Source organism: Penicillium solitum (assembly GCF_028829755.1).
Source record: "Penicillium solitum strain IBT 25940 chromosome Unknown utg000008l_segment0_segment0, whole genome shotgun sequence".
Taxonomy (NCBI): domain Eukaryota; kingdom Fungi; phylum Ascomycota; class Eurotiomycetes; order Eurotiales; family Aspergillaceae; genus Penicillium; species Penicillium solitum.
In genome coordinates this window covers 2,238,787-2,259,304 of record NW_027072127.1, presented here as the reverse complement: position 1 = coordinate 2,259,304, position 20,518 = coordinate 2,238,787, and the positions used below count along the sequence as shown (strand labels likewise).

The 20,518-nt window shown below is 49.7% G+C and overlaps 10 protein-coding genes across 10 annotated transcripts; 4 read left to right on the top strand and 6 right to left on the bottom strand.

The window, feature by feature from the left end:
* Nucleotides 1–487: 487 nt before the first annotated feature.
* N7455_010144 (DsbA family oxidoreductase) lies at nucleotides 488–1,285 on the bottom strand (the record flags this gene model as incomplete). Its single annotated transcript, XM_040954220.2, has 2 exons — nucleotides 488–1,141; nucleotides 1,241–1,285. 2 exons carry the CDS (start codon nucleotides 1,283–1,285, stop codon nucleotides 488–490), a joined length of 699 nt encoding a protein of 232 aa, XP_040815332.1.
* A 435-nt stretch (nucleotides 1,286–1,720) lies between these two features.
* On the bottom strand, nucleotides 1,721–4,155 carry N7455_010143 (SPX domain protein; the record flags this gene model as incomplete). The annotated part of the gene is made up of 2 exons (XM_040954095.2): nucleotides 1,721–1,855; nucleotides 1,912–4,155. 2 exons carry the CDS (start codon nucleotides 4,153–4,155, stop codon nucleotides 1,721–1,723), a joined length of 2,379 nt encoding a protein of 792 aa, XP_040815397.2.
* Nucleotides 4,156–4,691: 536 nt separating this feature from the next.
* Nucleotides 4,692–6,072, top strand: N7455_010142 (NUDIX hydrolase; the record flags this gene model as incomplete). The annotated part of the gene is made up of 2 exons (XM_040954202.2): nucleotides 4,692–5,167; nucleotides 5,226–6,072. 2 exons carry the CDS (start codon nucleotides 4,692–4,694, stop codon nucleotides 6,070–6,072), a joined length of 1,323 nt encoding a protein of 440 aa, XP_040815368.2.
* Nucleotides 6,073–6,294: 222 nt separating this feature from the next.
* On the top strand, nucleotides 6,295–7,003 carry N7455_010141 (uncharacterized protein). The gene is made up of 4 exons (XM_040954078.2): nucleotides 6,295–6,452; nucleotides 6,514–6,545; nucleotides 6,651–6,732; nucleotides 6,814–7,003. Exons 1-4 carry the CDS (start codon nucleotides 6,357–6,359, stop codon nucleotides 6,838–6,840), a joined length of 237 nt encoding a protein of 78 aa, XP_040815567.2. The 5' UTR covers nucleotides 6,295–6,356; the 3' UTR covers nucleotides 6,841–7,003.
* Nucleotides 7,004–7,295: 292 nt separating this feature from the next.
* Nucleotides 7,296–8,864, top strand: N7455_010140 (uncharacterized protein; the record flags this gene model as incomplete). Its single annotated transcript, XM_040954234.2, has 4 exons — nucleotides 7,296–7,426; nucleotides 7,508–7,535; nucleotides 7,615–8,128; nucleotides 8,221–8,864. The coding sequence occupies 4 exons, from the start codon at nucleotides 7,296–7,298 to the stop codon at nucleotides 8,862–8,864; spliced, it is 1,317 nt and encodes a 438-aa protein (XP_040815541.2).
* Nucleotides 8,865–9,785: 921 nt separating this feature from the next.
* N7455_010139 (putative tetracycline transporter) lies at nucleotides 9,786–11,215 on the top strand (the record flags this gene model as incomplete). Its single annotated transcript, XM_040954116.1, has 2 exons — nucleotides 9,786–9,854; nucleotides 9,923–11,215. 2 exons carry the CDS (start codon nucleotides 9,786–9,788, stop codon nucleotides 11,213–11,215), a joined length of 1,362 nt encoding a protein of 453 aa, XP_040815502.1.
* A 371-nt stretch (nucleotides 11,216–11,586) lies between these two features.
* Nucleotides 11,587–12,642, bottom strand: N7455_010138 (uncharacterized protein; the record flags this gene model as incomplete). The annotated part of the gene is made up of 2 exons (XM_040954260.2): nucleotides 11,587–12,314; nucleotides 12,378–12,642. The coding sequence occupies 2 exons, from the start codon at nucleotides 12,640–12,642 to the stop codon at nucleotides 11,587–11,589; spliced, it is 993 nt and encodes a 330-aa protein (XP_040815385.2).
* A 294-nt stretch (nucleotides 12,643–12,936) lies between these two features.
* On the bottom strand, nucleotides 12,937–15,848 carry N7455_010137 (WD40 repeat domain-containing protein; the record flags this gene model as incomplete). The annotated part of the gene is made up of 8 exons (XM_040954064.2): nucleotides 12,937–13,590; nucleotides 13,647–13,942; nucleotides 13,999–14,130; nucleotides 14,188–14,322; nucleotides 14,372–15,324; nucleotides 15,383–15,534; nucleotides 15,589–15,746; nucleotides 15,809–15,848. 8 exons carry the CDS (start codon nucleotides 15,846–15,848, stop codon nucleotides 12,937–12,939), a joined length of 2,520 nt encoding a protein of 839 aa, XP_040815366.2.
* Nucleotides 15,849–16,122: 274 nt separating this feature from the next.
* Nucleotides 16,123–18,062, bottom strand: ilv3C (putative dihydroxy-acid dehydratase; the record flags this gene model as incomplete). The annotated part of the gene is made up of 3 exons (XM_040954221.2): nucleotides 16,123–17,295; nucleotides 17,366–17,577; nucleotides 17,654–18,062. The coding sequence occupies 3 exons, from the start codon at nucleotides 18,060–18,062 to the stop codon at nucleotides 16,123–16,125; spliced, it is 1,794 nt and encodes a 597-aa protein (XP_040815331.2).
* Nucleotides 18,063–18,304: 242 nt separating this feature from the next.
* N7455_010135 (uncharacterized protein) lies at nucleotides 18,305–20,074 on the bottom strand (the record flags this gene model as incomplete). Its single annotated transcript, XM_040954047.2, has 2 exons — nucleotides 18,305–19,772; nucleotides 19,824–20,074. 2 exons carry the CDS (start codon nucleotides 20,072–20,074, stop codon nucleotides 18,305–18,307), a joined length of 1,719 nt encoding a protein of 572 aa, XP_040815530.2.
* Between the last annotated feature and the right edge of the window lie 444 nt (nucleotides 20,075–20,518).

Genomic DNA, 20,518 nt, shown 5'->3' with positions numbered 1-20,518 from the left:
TGGTCATTTTACACTATCCCTCACTGTTTTTGCTCTTTACTGGGCTGTATCCTTGATTTTTTTTTTTTTCCCTATTTCCTCTTTGCATCTTGATTATGTATTATCTATGCGGTTTCCTTTTCTTTTGGGGTAGGGAGATTTCTTTTTTTCATCTTTTTTTTTTTACAGATGACCCAGACACTCGTTGCATAACAGGCGTTAATCTGTGTACTTTCATGACCTGGGATGCTAGCTTTATTGGCTGGAAGTGACAGACCACTAAGATATCCTCTACCTCGACATTCTATTTTCGTGCAGATATCTTTGACACACAAATGCACCAAGATAGAATCAGCTACGCTTTTGCTAGTCTGAATAGCTTTACTTGCTATGGCGTGTCAATAACGCAATACAGATGATTATAATAACATTTGACATCATTCAATATAACAATAGGATAGAGCATTCTGACTGCATTAGAACTATATGAAGTCCCTTCTCACATTCTTTAGTCCTTCTGCTCGGCCTTCACCTTCTCAAAGATATCAATAAAGACCTCGGGCTCATCAGCCCCTTCAACATGATATTTCCCTTGGACCGAAATATACGGCACACCAGAAACCAACCTCCTGGCCGCTGTCTTGGCCTCCAGATCAACCTCCTGAGCACCGACATCCTCATCCAACAGTTTCTTCACCGTCTCCCGATCTAACCCCGCCCCAACACCCGCCTCCACAAGAACCTTCAAATCGGTAATGTTCTTCTCCTCCTCGAAATAAGCCCGAAACAGCTGCTCCGCAACCCTCGTCTGCAACCCACCAATAACCCCATCCGCACCCTCCTTCTTAGCTACCTCTTCAGCCTCTCGCTGCCCAGCAAACCAAAGCAAGCGATGCGAGTCCCGCGTGAGACCAGTATTCCCGCCGAAACTAAACTGGATGCCCTCGCCCTTGCCCACAGCGGATAGGCGCGCGAGTATCGCTTCAAAGCGCTCAGCCCCGAATTTCCGAGTGTACATCTCGGCTTTGTTCACGCCGGGGTACTCGGCTGATGCTGGGTTGAGGTAGAATGCTTTCCAGTGCAGGCTGAATGTGTCTGCTGGGTACGTAGCTTGGTGGGTGGTTATTGCTCGCGACAGGCGGCGGTAACCGACGTAGCACCACTTTTTTTTAAAAAAAATATATATGGTTAGTATGTGGGTTTGGGGTTATTTTGGATGGATGGGGTATAGAACTGTGTTATATATGGTTGGAATACTTACTGGGCAGACGGTGTCTGAAATTATCTGGATCTGGAAGTTCGTCATTGTGTCGAAGATGCGAGGGACACAGAGATAATGGGTTTAAACCTGGGATATCCTTTGCTTTGTATTTTATATATATATATATATATTCTTTTTGGAGCATTGCTTTTGATGTTGGGGATGACAGTCGATTTGTAAGCGATTCATTGACAATTCCGGACTCCCGAGGTTGTGGGTTTCATTTCAGGTTTCCAGATGTCTCTCATGTCTTGAGATCTCGCATCTTCTAAATGAGTGTTAGACGTGTTAGACTATTTTGTATTTGATTGGATAATGATATATGCATTGGACAAGAGAAGTAATTGATATAAATCACAAGTGTTCCCGAAGGATGTTATTTTGAGGTACACGCTATTATCCAACAATTACACCAAAGCTCCACAAGACACATGTTTGAATAAGAAAAACACACACACACACACACACACAGAAAGACTATCACAAAACCTGCTGGGCCTGGTTCAAGTTACTCCACGAACCTCCCGAACTGCTGTCGAAAACAGCCGATGAGTTAGAGTGAGCCGGCACATTAGGAAGTGGGTGGTTGCGGCCTTGACTGAGTGCCGAGGAATACTATGAACGAGTTAGCGAGAAGACTGGGTTGAAATAAAATGACTGGGAAGGCTAACCTTGAAGACAAAGTTCAGGACCAAGGCAATTGCCAAACCAATGCAGACTACGATTGGACCGAGCATGTTGTCTAGGTCCTTTCCACTCCGCTGGCGGATGAGACGGGCCCGTTTCTCGTATATGAACCATCCCCAGACTGCGGCGAAGATGGCAAAGAATGTGTAGACAACAGCTAGTGCCTGGGCTACCTGGTTGTGCTTGCCAGCAGCATTGTAGAGGCCCAGTGATAAACTCGAGAGGAGGATACTGATGTGAAGCCATTTGATGAATGTTCGCTGGTTGGCAAGGTAAACCTTACTTTCCACACGAACGGGTCCCGCATCTTTGATCCAGACGCCGGGGTGTCGAACGCCAGGTGGAAGAGAGACCGATTCCCCAAGCCAGCGCTGAGGAGATAGCCCAAAGAAGTGAAAGATGGACTCGAGGCGAGTGGGCGGCTCGGGTTCTTCCTCTGGTTCGGGAGCGGGTTCGGGATCATGGCGCTGGGGCTCTGGGATTGATGGACGCGGAGGCCGCGCAGCAGGTTCGATGACTGCCGAGGATCTCCGTATGGCCGAGGGAGAGCCCGTATTAGAGTATTGGTGGTAAGGTGACCCGACCTGTGGGCGAACGCTTGGGCTGCGCGCGTCTCCCATGAAACTTCCCACTGCTATGTTCTCCTCCGCTCGTCGAGCAAGTCGTTCTTGCTCCTCGTGGAATGCGGTTTCCGGATCACGGCGAATATCACTTTCAAGTTCACCTAGCCAGAAGGGGAAGCTGTTGACATAGTCTTCAAATAGTGATGCAACGCCGTGGACGAACTTGGAGAAGCGGGGAGCATCCTTGACAAGGTGGGAGACCATCAGGTCCTTGACCCACTCGGTGTTATGGGCCTTGCCTCGAAGCTGGATCTCGAGCAAAGCGTGAGGGAAGCGAGTGATCTCTCCAGTCCTGACAGCGTTGAAGGGATAAGTCATGTCGGCATCGTCTAAGTCGGTACGGTGCCACTGGGCTGGGTCGCGACATGGACGCTCGCTGTCGAGGGCATCTTCCCGAATGAGCGCAAGGTTGGTGTCGAGGGAAATACGAATGCGATCATTGCCAGGAATTTGAAAGGCGGTGCGCGTGTAGTTGGCCCGGAGCATGGGTTGCAGGTCATTGTCCTTGATGAAGGACTGCAGCTCATCCACGTCCTTTTTCAAGGCCTCGGCGGCCGCCGACTCGCCATTGTTTGAATCCTCCATGCGATGAAGCTTTTTATCGAAGCGATATTCGCCGTCCAAGAATTCCTTAACGTGCTTGTCTTTGAGCTGTACCTTGAGTTGCCGACTTTCGTCGTCGTCGGTGACAATCTTCTTTTCCAATGAGATGGTAGGTTTGTCTTTCAGTGACCCCGTCCAGCGCAGTCGCAAAGAGCCGGCTTCGGGTGCTCGTGCGACCTTTTGATTGTAGAGATCAAATTGAGGGGAATCAAAATAGAGGGACGTAATGGTAGGGTCTTCAGTGAGGGTATCGAGGTCCTTGGAAGTTCCCGGCCTGTAGATAAGAACCGGCAATCGGCGAAGGATGTGAGTCTTGACCTCCAAAACGTTGTCTGAGTGAACCCAGAATTTGTAAGAGGAATAGGTCTCACGGCCAAATCCATGCTCTGCCTCCCTTGGTTGTACAATGTCATGGCTAAGGGTCTCTCGAACAAAGGAGTACATCACCGAGAGTCGATGAACCACTGGTGAATAGTCCTCCGAGTTGAACGGCAGTTGCGACAGTCGCACTTGGAGTAAAGGCTTCACCCGGTACCGGGCACCTCGTTTGCGATCGTGTTTCTTTGCAGCCTTAAGGAAGCCAGTGAAATTGATTCGGCTGTACTTTTCCAAGGCACTGACTTCCTTGGTGATGTTATCGAGTTCCTGCAGAACTTCTGAGGCAATAGCCCTTTTCTTTTGTTCATCGAGGGCAGGCGTTTCTTGCTCCGGAGTAGATGCCAATGGTCGAAGTTTAACTTCACATGCCGTGGTCCGTTCTCGGAGTTGCTGCGATGTCTCTGCTTGGAAAGAATTTACCTTGTCCAGTTCTACATTGAGTAGTTCCTGCACAAAGGCTTCCTCATCTTGCTCAGTCCATTGATCGTCATCGGAGTCACTAGCGTCTTCTCCGTTCCGGGTGACATCATTCTCTCTCAGCAAGGTCTTAAGCTTGGTGTAGTCAATGTACTTCCCTTTCCAGGGAGGGTACACCGCAGCACGGAGGGTTTTCCCAAACCGCATTTTGAACCAGTCCAGTTGTAATTGGTGTCGTGCAGTTGTTACTCAGAGCAGGTGTGCACCTCTGATTGGGGGGTTTCGGAAGGGAGGAAGAGATAAGAGAGAGAGAGAGGATTGAGACAAGTTGATCTTCTGGTTCGAAAAAGCAAAGCAAGAGCTTATATCCCGTTGCAGATTAAGAGATATGAGACGCCAAAAAAAATAGCTCATTAGCTTCAAACTAAGCGATAGACCATGTCGCAGCTTCGAGACTGAAAGCGGTCGATAGCCAGCGATAGACGCACGTGCTCGTTGGATGGGACCAATCAGAGTTCAGCAGTGGACTAGTGGATGACTAGCTAGAATTAGCTAGTCGGATAATATATATTCCGATAGTATTGTCTGTTATTTTACAATACAAAAGTACAGAAGTACGGGCTAGACCGATATCGCCCCCGTCAGGACCGGATAGAGGTACGTGCACTTGGACCTCTCCGATACCGATATCCTCCACAATCCAAGGACCCTTTGACATTGAAATATTAGATATACACAACTTGATGGAGGCCAAGTCTGCACAAACCCCGGGGCTGTCCCATCATCTGCATGGCGTATTAGCCGAGTTACATCGTCAACCTTATCCCTACGTCCCAAACCCCCCAACCTGCAAGAAACGCGCCTCGGTTGCCTTGATTATTCGGGTACGACCAACCTATGACCATTGGCCCAGCTCAACCTCCACAAAAGATGCTTCTCAGCCAGTTCAACAACGTTTAGACGAGTTCTTTTCACAGCCATGGGTCCAATACGGTGAACCGGAGGTTCTGTTTATCAAGCGTGCTTCGCGCGTGGGGGACCGATGGACTGGTCATGTTGCCCTACCGGGCGGAAAGCGAGACCCGGAAGATGCAGATGATAAAGCCGCCGCTATTAGGGAAGCTTCAGAGGAAATCGGGTTAGATTTGACAACGGAGGATACCATTAGTGTGGGCAATCTCCCTGAGCGGGTAGTCACTACCAGCTGGGGGTCTGAAGCGTACGAATACCCAATTTACTTTCGCCGTCGAAAACTGGATTACTGACTTGAATGGCAGGTTGATGGTTCTTTGTCCCTTCGTTTTCCTCACGACTCGCAGCGACTCCCCGACTCTTAGATTGCAGCCCACGGAAGTAGCATCGACACACTGGATTCCCCTGCGCGCCCTCCTATCACCATCGCTGCGGACCGTGGAATATGTGGATATGTCGCAGCGCTTCGCTCGACAAGGCGGGTTTCTGACCCGTCTTGTAATTCGGTCTCTGATGGGCTGGATGCAGTTCTCGGCCGTGAGGCTCCTCCCGTCGGAAACCAACCAATGCACTACAACTCCAGGGTTTGTCCCCGAAGAGAATACACCCAAACCTTCCCTGGCCCAGCGCTTCAAGGGATGGTGTCTGGGTGGGCAAGCGGACTCGAGTGACACTACCCGTCCGCTGCTCCTCTGGGGTCTCACTCTCGGCATCCTGGCCGACTTCTTGGATATGCTCCCTCCCCACCAAGCCGTGAAGTTGTGGAAATACCCCACATTTACCGTGCCTGACCTACGGTTGATTGTAAGCATTGTGACTTATAATCTGCGGAAGCGTAATGCACTCAATGTGAGATTGGGTGCTCGTCCTAGTAATACGGCTGCTGATAGCGAAACGGCCGCACTCCCAGTCATACAGGGGACGAATACTGAACATGATCACAATGAAGTGGGTATTGGTGGTCTCGGAGTGGGAAGATATTATGGTCCGACAGACCAAGCAACAGATGGAACTTCTTATGCTGTTGGGATCATGCTCCGGGGGTATTATGACCGCTTGCGCATGGCAATCTGGGTTTTCCTGGCCTGGCGTGTAGCCATTGGTTCAATTGCTGGTGTTTCAGCCTGGCGAATTCTTCGACGACTGCGTTGAAGTGTACATTAAGCAACATACTTATCAAGATACATTTATTAATACAACATACGTCCATGCCTATGTACACATTCGATCGTAAGATGTACATCAATCACGTGTCTCGGACAAGCCGGAAATACGAATACCAAATTACATAAGAAACAGATCATTACGGTATTCGGTCACATTAGAGACCCCGGGAGCTCCCCACATCCTTTTTGGGGGGTAAACACTGAACACTGAACATTGCACATTGCACATTGCACATCTTCCACTTCACCACCACCTCTATTCTACTCATCATGGCGGCAGTTCAGAAACTATATCCACGAGGAACAGTCAAGCGCATTGTCAAAGCCCACTCCAATCGGAGCGTGAGTAAGAATGCCGACATCCTGGTACGTGGTTGTCCCAACGTGAAGTCTCTCTATTCTCCAGTTGCTAATACTAGTTATATAGATCTTTTTGGATTACATGCTATTCATGCAAGAGTGCGTCTCCGTCTATTCTTGTGGCTTGGTCCACCGGCCACAACCCTCCGATTCGCGTTCTCGCCGCCGACGTTGTTGAACTAGCAATGGGCTAACACACTGTAGGTTAATGCGCGAAGCATCGATTCGGTCGCGCAAATCTGGCGAAAAGAATATCTCAGCGAATACCGTCCGCAAAGTCACCGAGGTGCGTTATTTGAGGTCGATCTCAAAGCTTCCCTGGAAGTCTCGTGAGAACATATAGCTGACAAGTATGGGGTTTCTTTAGAAAACACTGCGCAAATTCCAAGGATAGCAGAGCCCGGGATATAGCCATGATCTCTCATTTATGACGAAGACCTGCCTAGCATGGATATGAAAGGCGAGGGGATACTGTACTAAGATTGACTTGGATTTTCGTGATATTATGGCGTTGTGGGCGAATGTAAATATGATACCCTGGGGCAATACAATGGAAGGAATGATCAAATAATGAATCAGTTATCTGGTAAATTGTGCATTTGTAGATATATAGGCCAGTGCTGTGATTGCTTAATTGCTTAATTGCTCAACTCGCGTGCTAACGCGTAAGAGAGACAGTGCCCAAAGGCAGTGGGCCACACCGACCAAGAAAGGGTTCCCGACCCGCATGTTGATTCTTCCTTCATAACACCCATCTTTTCTTCAACGTTATCGCGTTTAATTCTTCATTCCAGACCTGTACAAGCTTTTCGGAAATACTTTAATATCTGTGTTACCCACATTCCCATCATGCCTCCCGCTTCCGCTACCCAGAAGCTCAAGGACGAGGAGAAGGGCTCCCGAGCTTCAAGCGTCTGCAAGGACCCCGAGAGTCCCATCTCTGATGGCCAAGAGAGCAACTATTTGAAGGAGCTACAGAAGTATGTCTAAAATCCTATACCTTCCTGCACGGTTATTGCCTGTGCGCGCGTGGAAGTGAGCTAACTGTATGCCCCGTTTAGGACACTTCGCAATGCCATGAAGAAGTTGGTGAGTCATTGTTGAATGCTCTCTAGCTTCAATTGTTTCTTTCATATATTTCTAACGTTTCTATTTTCTTTTTAATTAGAACTCGCTCGCCAAAGTCGACGCCATCATCGCTGAAAATCCCGATAAGTCGCTTGATCAACTGATTGAGGAGAAGAAGATCAACAACGACCAGAAGGCCCAGGTCCTGAAGAAGCCTACCCTTCAGGCCACCGTTGCCCAGGCCGAGGAGCAGATTGGTCACTACAAACAATTCGCTGTCCAATACGAGGACCGTCTGGCTGCTCAGAAGGCTGCGCTAGTCAAAGCGCATGAGGCGGAGCTCGAAGCTGTCCGTAATAACGCCATTGCTGATGCAACCGAGGCCTCTAAGAAAGCACTGCGCCAGCAGTTCTACACCGTGACTAAATTCTTGTGCGCCGCGGCCATCCTTCGACGCGACGGTGATGCTGTCACCACCGAGAGCCGTGCGTTCGAGGGTGTTCTGTTCGAGGTGTATGCTGGCAACCAGTCTGCTGTCAATTCGCTACTGAAGATTGCCGAGGGTGTTGATGAGAAGGTCAATGCTGTTGAGGGGACCACTCTTGAATTTACCTGTTAGTAATGAATCCTCTGCCCACAACCCCACCCCCACCATCACCACCACCGAATATCATTGAATGTGCTGGCTAACATTCTATCTCTTTAGATGGCGATGTGAAGCAAGCATCTGACAAGTTCGCTCCCCCTGAGGAGACTACTGAAGTTGTCTCGGAGGCAACCCCCACCACCGACCCTACAACCGACCCTACCGTGGCCAACGCTGGATTGACTGAGCTCCAGGATACCTCTTTCAGCGCTCAGGCTGAGCCTGCGGCTTCTGAGGCTGATCAGCTGGCCCCTCCTGCGCAGACTCTGGTTTCTGATGCTGGAAACTCGATTGCGGAGCAAACCTGGGCTCCTACTACCGATGAGAGCAGCGAATGGGTCAAGCTTCCTCGCAACCCTGATGAGACCGACACTGGCCTCCAGGCTACTCCGGCTAGCGCCGATGCGGGTTTGACCAACGGCTCTGCTGGCGCTGATGTTACAACTCAGGGCGAGAACGGTGCCAAGTCTGGTGGACGCCGCCGTCACGGACAGCGTGGTGGCCGAGGCCGGAATGACGCTAAGCGTGCTGGTGAGGGTCGTGGTGGTGAGGGCCGTGGTGAGGGCCGCGCTGGCGAGAGCCGTGCTGGTGAAGGTCGTGCTAGTGAAGGTCGTGGTGGTGAGGGCCGTGGACGTGGTGGACGACGAGGCGGTCGTGGCGGACGTGGCCGAGGCGGTGCAAGTGGCCCTGCTCCCAGCGAGTAAGAGTGGCAATCCTAGGATGTCAGTTAGAACCTGCTGGTTTTGGGATCATGTCTCGAAAGTGGTGTTCCAACGAGGGATTTCTAGGTCTGTCTTCTCGAGACTGGCCTCGGGAATTTCTGATCCGATGTGATGGCTCACGAACGCAACGAATTTTCTTCACGGAGAGTCACTTTGATCTCTTCGTCTGGCTTTGCCAAAGTCTTCTTGACCATGTCCTGCAATTTTTTTCAGCGTGCATATTCCCGATCCCCAGAGAGCTTCTCCCACGACATACATATGTATTCTACGGCTATTGTTTTATCGGCGCTTGTGAACGGACCGGTGGACAGGCTTAGGTTGGGCATAGATCGAAATTGATCATAATGAGTGCACCATTACTTTCCAGGATTCCTCCTAGACAACATCATGTTCTAGTATGGGCCAGTTTAATGTGACAGAACAGGGTTTACTACTTGAATAGGTGGGCAATAATCAATGGCAGATGATACTGCATCCGTTGATGTATAGACGTAGTAGTGTATACGATATCTGTACCTCTAACCCAATTTGCTTGCATTAGCGTAATGTAATGCTATTACCAAAGACCGAATCAAATGCAGAGCAATTATGTGTATGACCTAATTAAAATAACCGAATACGACTGAAAGGCATTTTAAATACGCGTATTCGTTTATTACCAGCGTATTCTTGAATGAAACCCGTTTTCAGGGCCAGGCGCTAAACTACGATAGGAAATGAATACCGGCGCCCGGTGGAGCTCCCGAGGTCCTGGCGTATTCAATCTGATTAAAAATAAAAATAATCTTTGTACTCTGTACTCTTTGTACAAGTGTCAACTTCTCAACATTCTTGTCATTCCGCCATTTTTTTGCTTCTAGACTCTTTCTTACATCTTCCATTGTATATACGGCGCCAGCAACAATGGCCATCGCTGGCGCCCAACGAAAGGAGGTGCTGAAGGTGTTGATACTATCGCTGCTATTAGATTTGGTAAGACCAAGCTAACCCCTCTTAAGCCAACTATCATGTTTACTTAAACTAACAGTGCCTGTAACTAGATCTCCTTTACATTCATTCTCCCCCTCTTCCCTTCGCTGCTATCGTTCTATCGCGCGCAAGATCCGTCCCCGGATTCCCTCCTCAACCGCATCTTCCACTACCTAAACGCCTACAAAAACTCCTTCGCACGCCCCATTGACTCGCGCTATGACATCGTACTCCTCGGCGGAGCCCTTGGCTCTTTGTTTTCCCTCCTCCAAGCCTTTGCTGCACCCGTCATAGGCCGCCTCTCTGACCGCCATGGCCGCCGTCGCGCCCTGCTTACCTCCATGCTAGGCAACCTCTTGAGCGTCGCGCTGTGGGTGTCAGCCACGGACTTCCGCATGTTCCTCGCCAGTCGCATTGTTGGCGGCTTGAGCGAAGCAAATGTGCAAATGGCCAACGCCATAGTGGCAGATATCACAGACGAGGAGCGCCGCGGCTCCTCTATGGCATTAATCGGGGCCTGTTTCAGTGTCGCATTCACGTTTGGACCGGCGCTGGGTGCGGCACTCAGTAGTATTGATATGGTTTCCGAGAACCCGTTCATCGTCGCTGCAATTGTGTCCTTTGTTCTGATCTTTATTGAAACCGTGTATCTTTGGACCTGTTTGCCCGAGACGCATCCCCGCTTGACAACGCTTCAGATGGAGGGTGAGACTAACTCCACCAAGAAGAATGATGTGTCGAGTAAGAAGACAGAAGAGAAGGGCAGTGCTTCCACTAAACGCACCCATACCAACAACCCGGCCCTTCTCAATGCTCTCCACTTCCTCTTCCTACTCCCCTTCTCCGGTCTGGAGTTCTCCCTCCCTTTCTTGACTACAACGCTCTACGCGGGATCGGCCACAACAGCCAGCCCGGCCGCATTGAATGGACGTCTCTTGTCCCTGATGGGATTGATCGCCTCCCTCCTTCAGGGTACGCTGGTGCGCCGTCTCCCGCCACTAGTCACCCTCCGTGCGGGTGTCGTGGCCTGTACTATCTCATTCTTCTGTCTTGCTCGTGTTTCTTCGCCATCAGGTCTTTATGCTGCGGGTGCTCTGCTAGCGGTAACAACCGCTACGGTTGTCACATCACTCAACAGCCTGGGCAGCTTCGAGGCGCAAGACGCAGACCGTGGCGCGGTTATGGGTCGTTTGCGAGGTTGGGGACAGGCCGGTAGGGCGACTGGTCCTATTGTGTTCTGCTCTCTGTTTTGGTGGGCTGGCCGTGAGGCTGCTTATACTGCTGGCGGGTTTGCCATGTGTGTCGTTACACTTGCGGTTTTCGGCTTTTTGAAGTCGCCTGCTGTGCACAAAAAGACTGAGTAATGTACATAGGTACATAGATGAATTTTGCTTTCAAGTTACAGAAGGATTTCTCCATGTTTAACAAGATTTTATTAGATTTCTGATTTGTTTAGTATGGGGTATAATATACAGAAGAGTGGCGATAGTAGGTCTCAAGGATGCCCGCAGACAAGGCCAATGAAAGAGGAGTTCAATGCCAAAACGGTCCTTTGGCACTCATCACCAGATGCCGTTGCCCAAGTGCGCCCTGAACATAAAGATACACAATACACCAAAAGGTTAGAAAAGAATACATAAACACAGCAGTCAATGTATGTTCTTTTATTGCCTTCGGATTTTTCATTTAATAGGAGATTCGCTCAAGGAAGGTGTGATTGCATATAAGGGTGCAGTCACGATCTCCGGCCATTACCAGAAGCAAACCCATGATTTTGACCCGTTGCCATGGCAAGTCCAGCATTGACAGCTGGGTCCAACGAGCCACGTGCTTTGCCAATGAGCCAGTCAGTGAGAGTCACAAATTTAGCAGTCCGGTCCCAGCCGTCCGCTTCATTGGCATGCTCGATAGTATGAGTCAGGATGCGACCCTCCTCATCGAAAGAGAAGATAAAGATACCGGTGAATTGCTCTTCTTTTGACAGTTTGAAAATAGGCTCTTCACCACCGAGAAGGACACTCAAGCCTTTGTTGGTGCCGTTTGTGGAAGCCGAGAGATGGCTATTTTGTGATGAGGCAGTTTTCGAGCTTGTATAATTGGTATTTGAAGACGCCGGGCCATGGAAAGGGCGGCTATCTGTTCGTGGTTCGGTTTTCCATCGTACTAGTAGGCGCTCATCGCCACAGTCGTGGTGGGCCCCGTGATGCGTAGGGTCGAGCAGCGTCCCGGCGCGTACGATCCTTTCGCTGAGAATTTGTAATTTCACGTTGCCAACTAATGGTACGCTACTCCATGCTACCGGGACAGTCCATAGTGCTGCGCGATAGAGTGTGCGTCCTTTGACAGTGGGGAGGTGTGGATGTGTGGATGGGAATAAGTGAAGATTGACACTCGGGGCGAGGATTTCAGTGGGTAAGGTGTTGTACAAGATGGTCGGTAAGAGGGGCGAGAGGGTTCGTAAAGCTTCAATCGTTAGTTGGACAGCTTTTCTAAAAATAAAAAAGTGAGGCAATAGCGAGTACACACTTTTTCCGAGTTTCAAGGTTCTTTCATCTGGCGGCTTGTGATCGGTTCTCCGCGGGCCTTCCCCATCTTCCCTCCGCACCCAAGTCGGGGAGAAGTATGTGATTGGTAAAGGTGTAGTCGAGGCTGGAGGTAGCCAGGGCTCATTGAGAAGGCCATGACGAAGTTGCGCCAGTCGCTGTCGCGAAACCGAAGCAAAAAGCCGACCAGAGACGAGACTCTTCGGCTGATTAGGAAGAGACTTGCGCAGAGGGACCAGCTTCGGCATTCTGCATTTCAAAAGCAGTCTGGTTTTAATATGTTGTCAAGCCATGTAGATATGAAGGTTGAAGTTGCTCGGAGTCGCGGAGTCGGGGGAGTCGGGGAAAATGACGTTGTGGGAACCAATCAGGATGCTCTGGTATACAATTTTATACTTACACAGTTATTTAGTTAGATACATGTACAATTTAATAACTACACATCTGACACATTTACAGGTCTATATGTACATATGTACATATCTACATCTCTACAGGGCTGATCTGTGGGACCTAATTCCAAAGTATTATTCATAATCCCCTCAGGCCAGTTCATCATCGTCTCCCATTCCCATGACACGTCGTTCAGCCAGATCGCGGATCTTGTCTTCCAGAACACCACGTCCATAACGCTGGGCAATCTTAGCGGCCGCCTCGAGCATCTTACCGTTGCGGTCTGTCATCAAGGCCACCAGCTCTAGCGCCTTCATACCACGCTCTTCGCCCTCTCTGCATTCAATGGCCAGCATCTGCAGCAAGTTCTTATCCAAGTCGAGCTCCCTCCGCGCCAAATCAGAACGCTGGCTTGCCGTCGCATTGGTCGACGAGAGAAGGTCACGGAAGAGCGACAAAAGTACGTTTCCACGTACGAAGGATTCCTCGAAACGGGCACCTTCGGCTGCCGTGTCTTCGGATTCGCTAGAGTCCTTTGGAAGAGCACTGGCAACCGGGACCTGGAAGTCGAATTCACTGAGTAGTGGCCGCGGGAAGTAAGGGTTCTTGTCGCCACCCTTGAGAATGATACAGTGGAACTTGTCTTGTGCGACAGCTACTGGCCAGTATGTCTCTTCTTTCCGTCCTCCCGCGAGACGTGCCATTTGCTTCGTGTCCAGGAGTGGTACCCATCGGGCCTGGCCGGGTGTGCGCCAGTGTTGCAGAACTAGTAGGACGCCAGTCGAGTCATAGATACAAGGATCCTAAGAAGATGGTTAACTCCATATTCAACTAACTCTTCAGTTCAGAAGGCGCTCACCCCATTATCGGAGAAGAAAACACTCTGTAGTGAAGCTCCTTCCGGAAGGGCGACAGTGTCTTCGTTTTGGCAAATCTCGTCGCGCTTGACATTTTCCACCGTGTATCGTAAGGTCGTGTGGCCTTCAATCCCTATAGGGCCGTTCCCGATACTCATAATGTAATCGCGCCAGGCCGCACAAGTCACGGCTTGGCTCTTCTGTCGATACACCTTGAAAGGAGTTCCAAAGAGTGTGTACACTCGCACATAGTCCTTTGATGTCACAGCGACAATATATGAATCGCTGAGTGCCAGAGCTGATAACGAGCATTAGTGGGATTGATAGATTAAGTATAGTGAGTTCAGGTATCACCTCGAATTTGTTCTCCCTCGGGCAATTCAGTCCGCCAGTCCGCCCGCGTAGTCCACGTCTCGTGTGGCCGGTAGAAGATAGTGGCTCGACTACCATCCGAAGGATTATTGGCAAAAAGTGTTCCGTTGTCATCTATACTTGATCAGTCAAAAGTGCAACCCAAAAAGACAAGATAAGTGGAAGACTCACTTAGACAAGCCTTGTCGTACATATATGGATCAGTGAAGTGGAAGTCTCGGTGGGCTTCTCGGTCATAGAATTCCACAGTAACAGTGTGATGTGTCTCTTGGTCAACTGTCCAGACAGCTCCCGTCAAATTCAGGCCTGGCCAAGTTAGCAAATCCATTTCAATCAAGTTGGAACAAGAACCTACAGAGATATCTCCTGCTCCCAGCCCAAGGCGTGCTACCGGGTTGAAGAGGTGGGTGAGCCTTGGGCTTCTCGAAGCCAGCGTAAAGGCGCTTATTGCTAGTGTCACCGAGATCATCGAGATGATCGTTTGGCCGCTTGCCATACAGATTTAGCTCCTCATCGGCATAGCCAGCCCCATCATCATCCTCGACGAAATCCATCATCTGATCATCTCCACCAAGAATATCATCCAACGAGTCTGGACTTCCTCTTCTCGCCGCTCGCTGGATGGCCTCCTTGGACCGCTCCGCGAGTGTGGTTCGCCCAACATTGTTGGAGATCTCGCCCAGAGGCCCGGGAAAAATAGGAGCAGCCTGCAGCGGTTTCTGCAGCAGAGACTCGTGATCCTTCGGCACAAAGTTATCGTAAATGAAAAGCTCTCCATCTGAAGTTGTGAATGAAAGCGAGTTCTTAGTCGGGTGCCAAGATAGGTTCATGACATTTCCAAAGTCGTAGCGCTGCAAGATCTTTTGTGTCTTTGCTTCCCATAGCACAATATATCCATCTGCCGCTGCAGATGCCAGAAGAGATCCATTCGGGGCCCAGCTCAAGGCCGTGATGTCGCCAGAATGACCGCCCGCGAATGTTTTCTCTTTCTTCCACTCCGAGGTTGAGTAGATAGAGATATCTCTGGTCGCTTCCGCAGAAGCAAATGCAGTACCATCGGGGTGCCACACTGCTCTCGATGTTGCCTCGGCATCTGGCTCCAGTCGTCTAATCACTCCATCGAGTTTGCGGACTAGTTCCGGCTCCTCCTCGTGCATGGAGTATATATAGAGGATTCCATCTGTTCCGGATACCGTCGCATACCGGCCACTGGGATCGAATGTGACATGCTTCGTTGCTTTGGATTGTTCCCGGAGATATTTGACTTGCGTCATGTCGTCGACTTTCACGATCTTGACTGTCAGCTCACTAGTCCACCAATGTTAGCATCCAAACATATATCTAGCTCAACCCCTGCACGACTTACTCGCTTGCTACTGCGACCCATTCCCCGTCTCTCGTCACTGCAATATCCCTGACCGGCAAAGCGCATCGTACAAGCAAGTTTTGCATCTTGCCCGACATAATGTCGTACTTCCAGACTGTTCCGTCCTCGGCACCCATGATGAAAGACCGATTCTAGCAATCCTGTCAGTCCCTTCGACGGATCGTGAATATTATGTTCCAACATACCGTAGCACCAATGCCAAAATGCGCGTCAACACCTTCGTCGATGGTCTTGGGCTCTCCATCTTCGCCGACCGTGTAGATACGAATTGCCGAGTTGGAACCACCAGTGATGATCCGTCGTCCGTCAGGTGTGTAGGCCAGTATCGTGGTGCCGGGCGTGTCTATGTGAAAGCCGTGTTGTTAGTAACTATTGGAGTCTCCCTAGGTCATTAGGATGACTTACGGGCTGGACGCCCCCGCGGGCGAAGAGGGTCGAAGCTCATTGCAAACGAGATCTGACGTAGATAATTCAATCAAGTTGCAACTAGAAAGTCTGGAGCATCGTTCTCGATCTTAATCTGGTGGATCGCAAATGGTCAGGGATCTGCAAGGTCAGACGCGTTCGCGTTACGCGCTTTGATTGATTTAACCCAATTGAGTAATGGAATAGGGCTCAGGGCTCAGGGTAAGGGCCCCCCTTTCCCCAGACATTCCAAAGTTCGATTGATCCAAGGCGATATTGTTTAATATTGAATTTGTATCTGAAATAAATTTTATTTATGTGCTGGCGCCTCCAGCGGTTAAGAAATCAAAGTCTGCTCCCTCTTGTGCTTGATTCACCGATCGCTCATACAACCCGCGGTAGCCTCTCCTCTGCTTTCTTGCCTGTGTCTCTCCTACAAGACTCTGCCTGCGTTTCTCGATTCGAGTCTGTAATACTGTCTCGGAAACCTCCAAGTGCAGCTTTCTAGTCTCGATATCGCAAATAATCAAGTCACCAGTCTCCACCACACCAAATGGTGACTCTGGCAGCGCAGCTTCAGGTGAGATATGGAGGATAATGGTTCCGCCCGCGGTCCCTGACATTCGACCATCCGAAAGCCGTAGCATATCCTTAACCCCTGCCTCTGCTAGCTTCTTTGGAATCGGTATAAGACCGGCCTCTGGCATACCCGGGTTGCCAACCGGGCCAATGTTCTTCAGGACCAATACACTATCCTTCGTGACAACCAAGTTTGGATCATCGATCCGCTGGGCAAGGTCGGCCGAATTCTCAAACACTACAGCCGGTCCAGTGTGTGAAAGTAAGTGCCGATATTTTGACGCTGAGGCTTTGAGGACCGCTCCGTCTGGGGCAAGATTGCCACGCAGAACAGCCAAGGATGATGCGGGAAACAAAGGGTCCGACATCGGCCGAATAATCTGTTGCGAAAAGGAAAGCTGCTTGGATTGAGATGCATCGAGGACCTCACCCAGAGTTTGCCCGGTAATTGTCACAGCAGATAAATAGAGCAAGGGCCGAAGCACCTGCAACAGCGCCATCATGCCTCCTGCATTGTGGAAATCATTCATATAGTTATCTCCACTCGGCTTGAGATCAATTAACAGCGGAGTTTTGCGGCCAATCTCCTCAATGGTATCTAAAGTGATGACTCCCTGCAGTTCTGGATGTCTGTTTGCAATAGCGAGCAGGTGAACAACGGCATTTGTCGAACCCCCGATGGCCTGGAGCACGGTGATAGCATTCCAGAATGATTCCTTTGTCAAAATCTCTTGTGGCTTTCTCTTGGACTTTGCAATTGCAACTGCATTTGCGCCAGTCTCCTCGGCAATTCGCAATCTTGCGGATGATACTGCTGGTGCAGTTGCGCCCCGAAGTGGCATCATACCCAACGCAGCAGTCACACAAGCCATTGTACTAGCAGTTCCCATGACACCGCATGTTCCTATCTACATCAGTAGCCATTCTGGTTAGCGAGCTGAATGACCTTGTATCTCATGGGAATGCATCTGCACATACCGTTGGAGCAAGCTCTTCGTTGATGGCCGAGATTTCCTCAACGTCAATTTCACCCGCCCGAAAAGCTGCCCAGTTGTTTCGGCAATCAGTGCAGGCTCCAATACGCTGACCGCGATGGCTTCCTGGCATCATTGGACCGGTGATCAGCGGTAGGATTGGCTTGTTGGCAGAGATACCACCCATCAACTGAGCAGGAACGGTTTTATCGCACCCTAAATTCTGTCAGCAACTATTCCCAAATAACAAGACGTCAATATTAAAATAAATAAAAAAACTATTCAAACCCACCCCCGATCATTATACAAGCATCTAACGGCTGGGCGCGTATCATCTCCTCCGTATCCATGCTCATAAGATTCCGCAAGAACATGCTAGTTGGATGCGAGAATGACTCGGCAACGCTGATAGTAGGAAATTCTATCGCCAGTCCTCCATTTAGTTGCACACCGCGCTTGGCCGCCTCAATAAGCTGGGGCACATTGGCATGACAGGGATTGAACCCTGAGAAAGTGTTGATGATACCCACGATGGGACGTGAAAGCGCATCTTCTGAATATCCAAGTGCCTTGATAAATACTTTGCGGAGAAATAGGGAGAAATGAGCATCTCCATAGGATGTTAGACCCTGGCGAAGTCCAGATGTGGATGTGATTGGAGTTGTGAGATCGTAGTCCCCGTTGGGGCTCGGTTCGTCCATTTTACTGTGTTTTCTTCGATTTGAGTAACAATTCCACAAAGACTAGGAACTATAACGGCCTGAATTAGGCGGCTTATATATTGCCTTCTTCTTAGTGGATGGTGTCATCGGCGTAAGGCCGATCCGGATATTAATCCGAGCCGAGGGGGTATATCTATGTACTTTGTATGTTGTATGTGTCGTGTATTAAATTAAATTTAGAAAGCTCTCTTTATAATAACATGCCAATGCCCCAATACAATCTATACTCTCAATTTCATCTTCACCCGCAGCTCCTTGGTCGGTCGGAAAGCCCCCCAGCTAGTCTTGTGCCCTGGAACTGAGAGGAATTTACCACTTGTGGGTTCAATATCCCACAAGGCCACAATACCAGCAGTGAAAGTCAAGATAGCTCTCTCGGTGAAACCATTGTTTGTCGACCCATACAATCCGTCCGCAAAGGGAGCAAGGATGCTTGAATCAGCCACTTGTTTTCCCGTTGCAGGATCACTCACGAGAAATCGTAGGGGATCATACTGCTCCGGATTTGAGAAGTATCGAGCATCGTGGTAATGGGCACCATGGGGCACAATGACATCCTCGCCCTTTGCAATTTTGTATGTACGGGGCTCCGTCAGACCATAGGCGGCTTCTTCTGCCGACTCGGAAAGTGTCACATCAGACGCCAGCTTCTTGAACGAAATTCCTGCCGAATGAAGGCGCACAGTCTCATAGTAACACGCTCTGAATAGAGGGCAAGATGTGAGCACTTTTTCAATATCCAGAGAGAGACGAGGAGGTTCATCGAAGGGGAAACCGGTTTCCTCGCGAGTTGGTCTGGAAGCCACCACATAAGGGGCAATCTCTTTGCGGACTTGATCGAGAAGTGAAGGTTCGGCAAAGAGATGAGTAATTGTCCAAAAAGTGATCTTGGTCGTGTGTTCAATCAGATCATAATACAAAGACAAATGCCCTGCAGCACTGGCACCTGGAGATAGCTCCAATTTGCGGAAAGTCCGCATCCTATCTTTGACCAGTTCAGAGACATCATCAAGATCACGCAATTCAATGCCGGCGTCAATCCCATCATCCCAAGCGGTAAAAGCTCGGTGAAAGACCGAAAAGATATGGCGAAGCCGATCACTGGCCGCATGTCCTGCGGAAGCCGCTGGATGCGGGGCCCAGCGAGGAGTGCCGGCAAACAATGTCACAAAGCAATCGTCGAGTCTTCCAAGGTCTTCTGCGAGATTAGGGAAATTCTCCACGAACGCCTCACCCATCAGGAAAGTAGAAGTAACGTGACCAATGAAATTGCTCACGAGTGCAAACAAATTGGCCTCGCAGACTGTCTGGTCCCCATCCTCGGGAAGTTCAACTCCACTGGTTCCACGCTCCCAGGGATATTGGTCAACGATGCTCCGGCAGAAGCTCACCAGATTCGGCATCTCACGTTGTACTAAACGGGTAATAGTAGACGAAGCTTCAGTGACAAAAGCCTCTTCGTTGAGAATGGTAGAGGCCTTATCGCTAACTCCTTGGTGACGATCCAAATCTAGGTTGCGGATGAGGCTGCGGTCGCCAAAGACATTTTGCAGAGCCTGATCGAGCACTTGGTTGTGTGGCGTGACAGCTTTGACAGATAAAACAGTCTTCATCATAGATGGAGAAGCCACAGCATTGTGCTTCACACCGCGAATGTAAATGCCAAACACAGGCTCATTCATAGATTCCCTATAACCTTATTAGCAGGCACATAGAATGGCAATATAGTGAAAGACCAACCGAGTTCTTGTAAAGAAGGTGACATGATTCCATAAGAAGGCAGGGCCATGTCCAATCCAGGGAAACCAATAAGGTGCTAGTCGCACCGTCTGTGATTTTGAAGGGTCTCGCTCACGTCGACTTTGAAAGCCCGAGATAATCCGGGTTGTGATGCATACCAACACCACAACAGCAAAAACCGTTGACCAACTTACGCCGAAATATTTCTCTCGAACGGCCTGTATAAGACTTGAGGCTTCGTGTCTCTCCATTGTGGCTGAATCAATGTTGCCCAAAACAACCCCTGCCAAGCAAGATAGCACGGTTTTACAGCGCCAGCACCCACTCAAGGGCTCGAGGTAGATGATATGATATAACAGGCAATTTGAATTGATTCACCCCAGAGACTTTCAACAACTAATCTATCCAGGTGAAGGGTGAAGGGACACGATGGCAAACGGAGGTGTGCTTTTTCTGGCTGACTAAGCTCGAGTCTCACGGTGGGCAGTGGACCTGGGCAGCTCAGTTCTATCTCTGTTGAAATCATTTTCATTCATCTTGAATATTTTCAAAATAGATGGTAATTTTGTTCTGATATAATGAAGGAGGATTCTCAGATAATATTGTGAATAGTCGGATCAAAACTGACAATCACGGGGTTCACGTTTATACTACAGCAGATCTATACCCACGATAAATTTAAAGCCATAGGAGCA

Bases quoted from the DNA above. Each gene is read 5' to 3' on its own strand.
- N7455_010141 (XM_040954078.2), top strand. From the start codon at position 6,357: ATGGCGGCAGTTCAGAAACTATATCCACGAGGAACAGTCAAGCGCATT. The intron at 6,453-6,513 runs GTACGTGGTTGT...CTAGTTATATAG, and splicing joins GTAAGAATGCCGACATCCTG to ATCTTTTTGGATTACATGCT. The intron at 6,546-6,650 runs GTGCGTCTCCGT...AACACACTGTAG, and splicing joins TACATGCTATTCATGCAAGA to GTTAATGCGCGAAGCATCGA.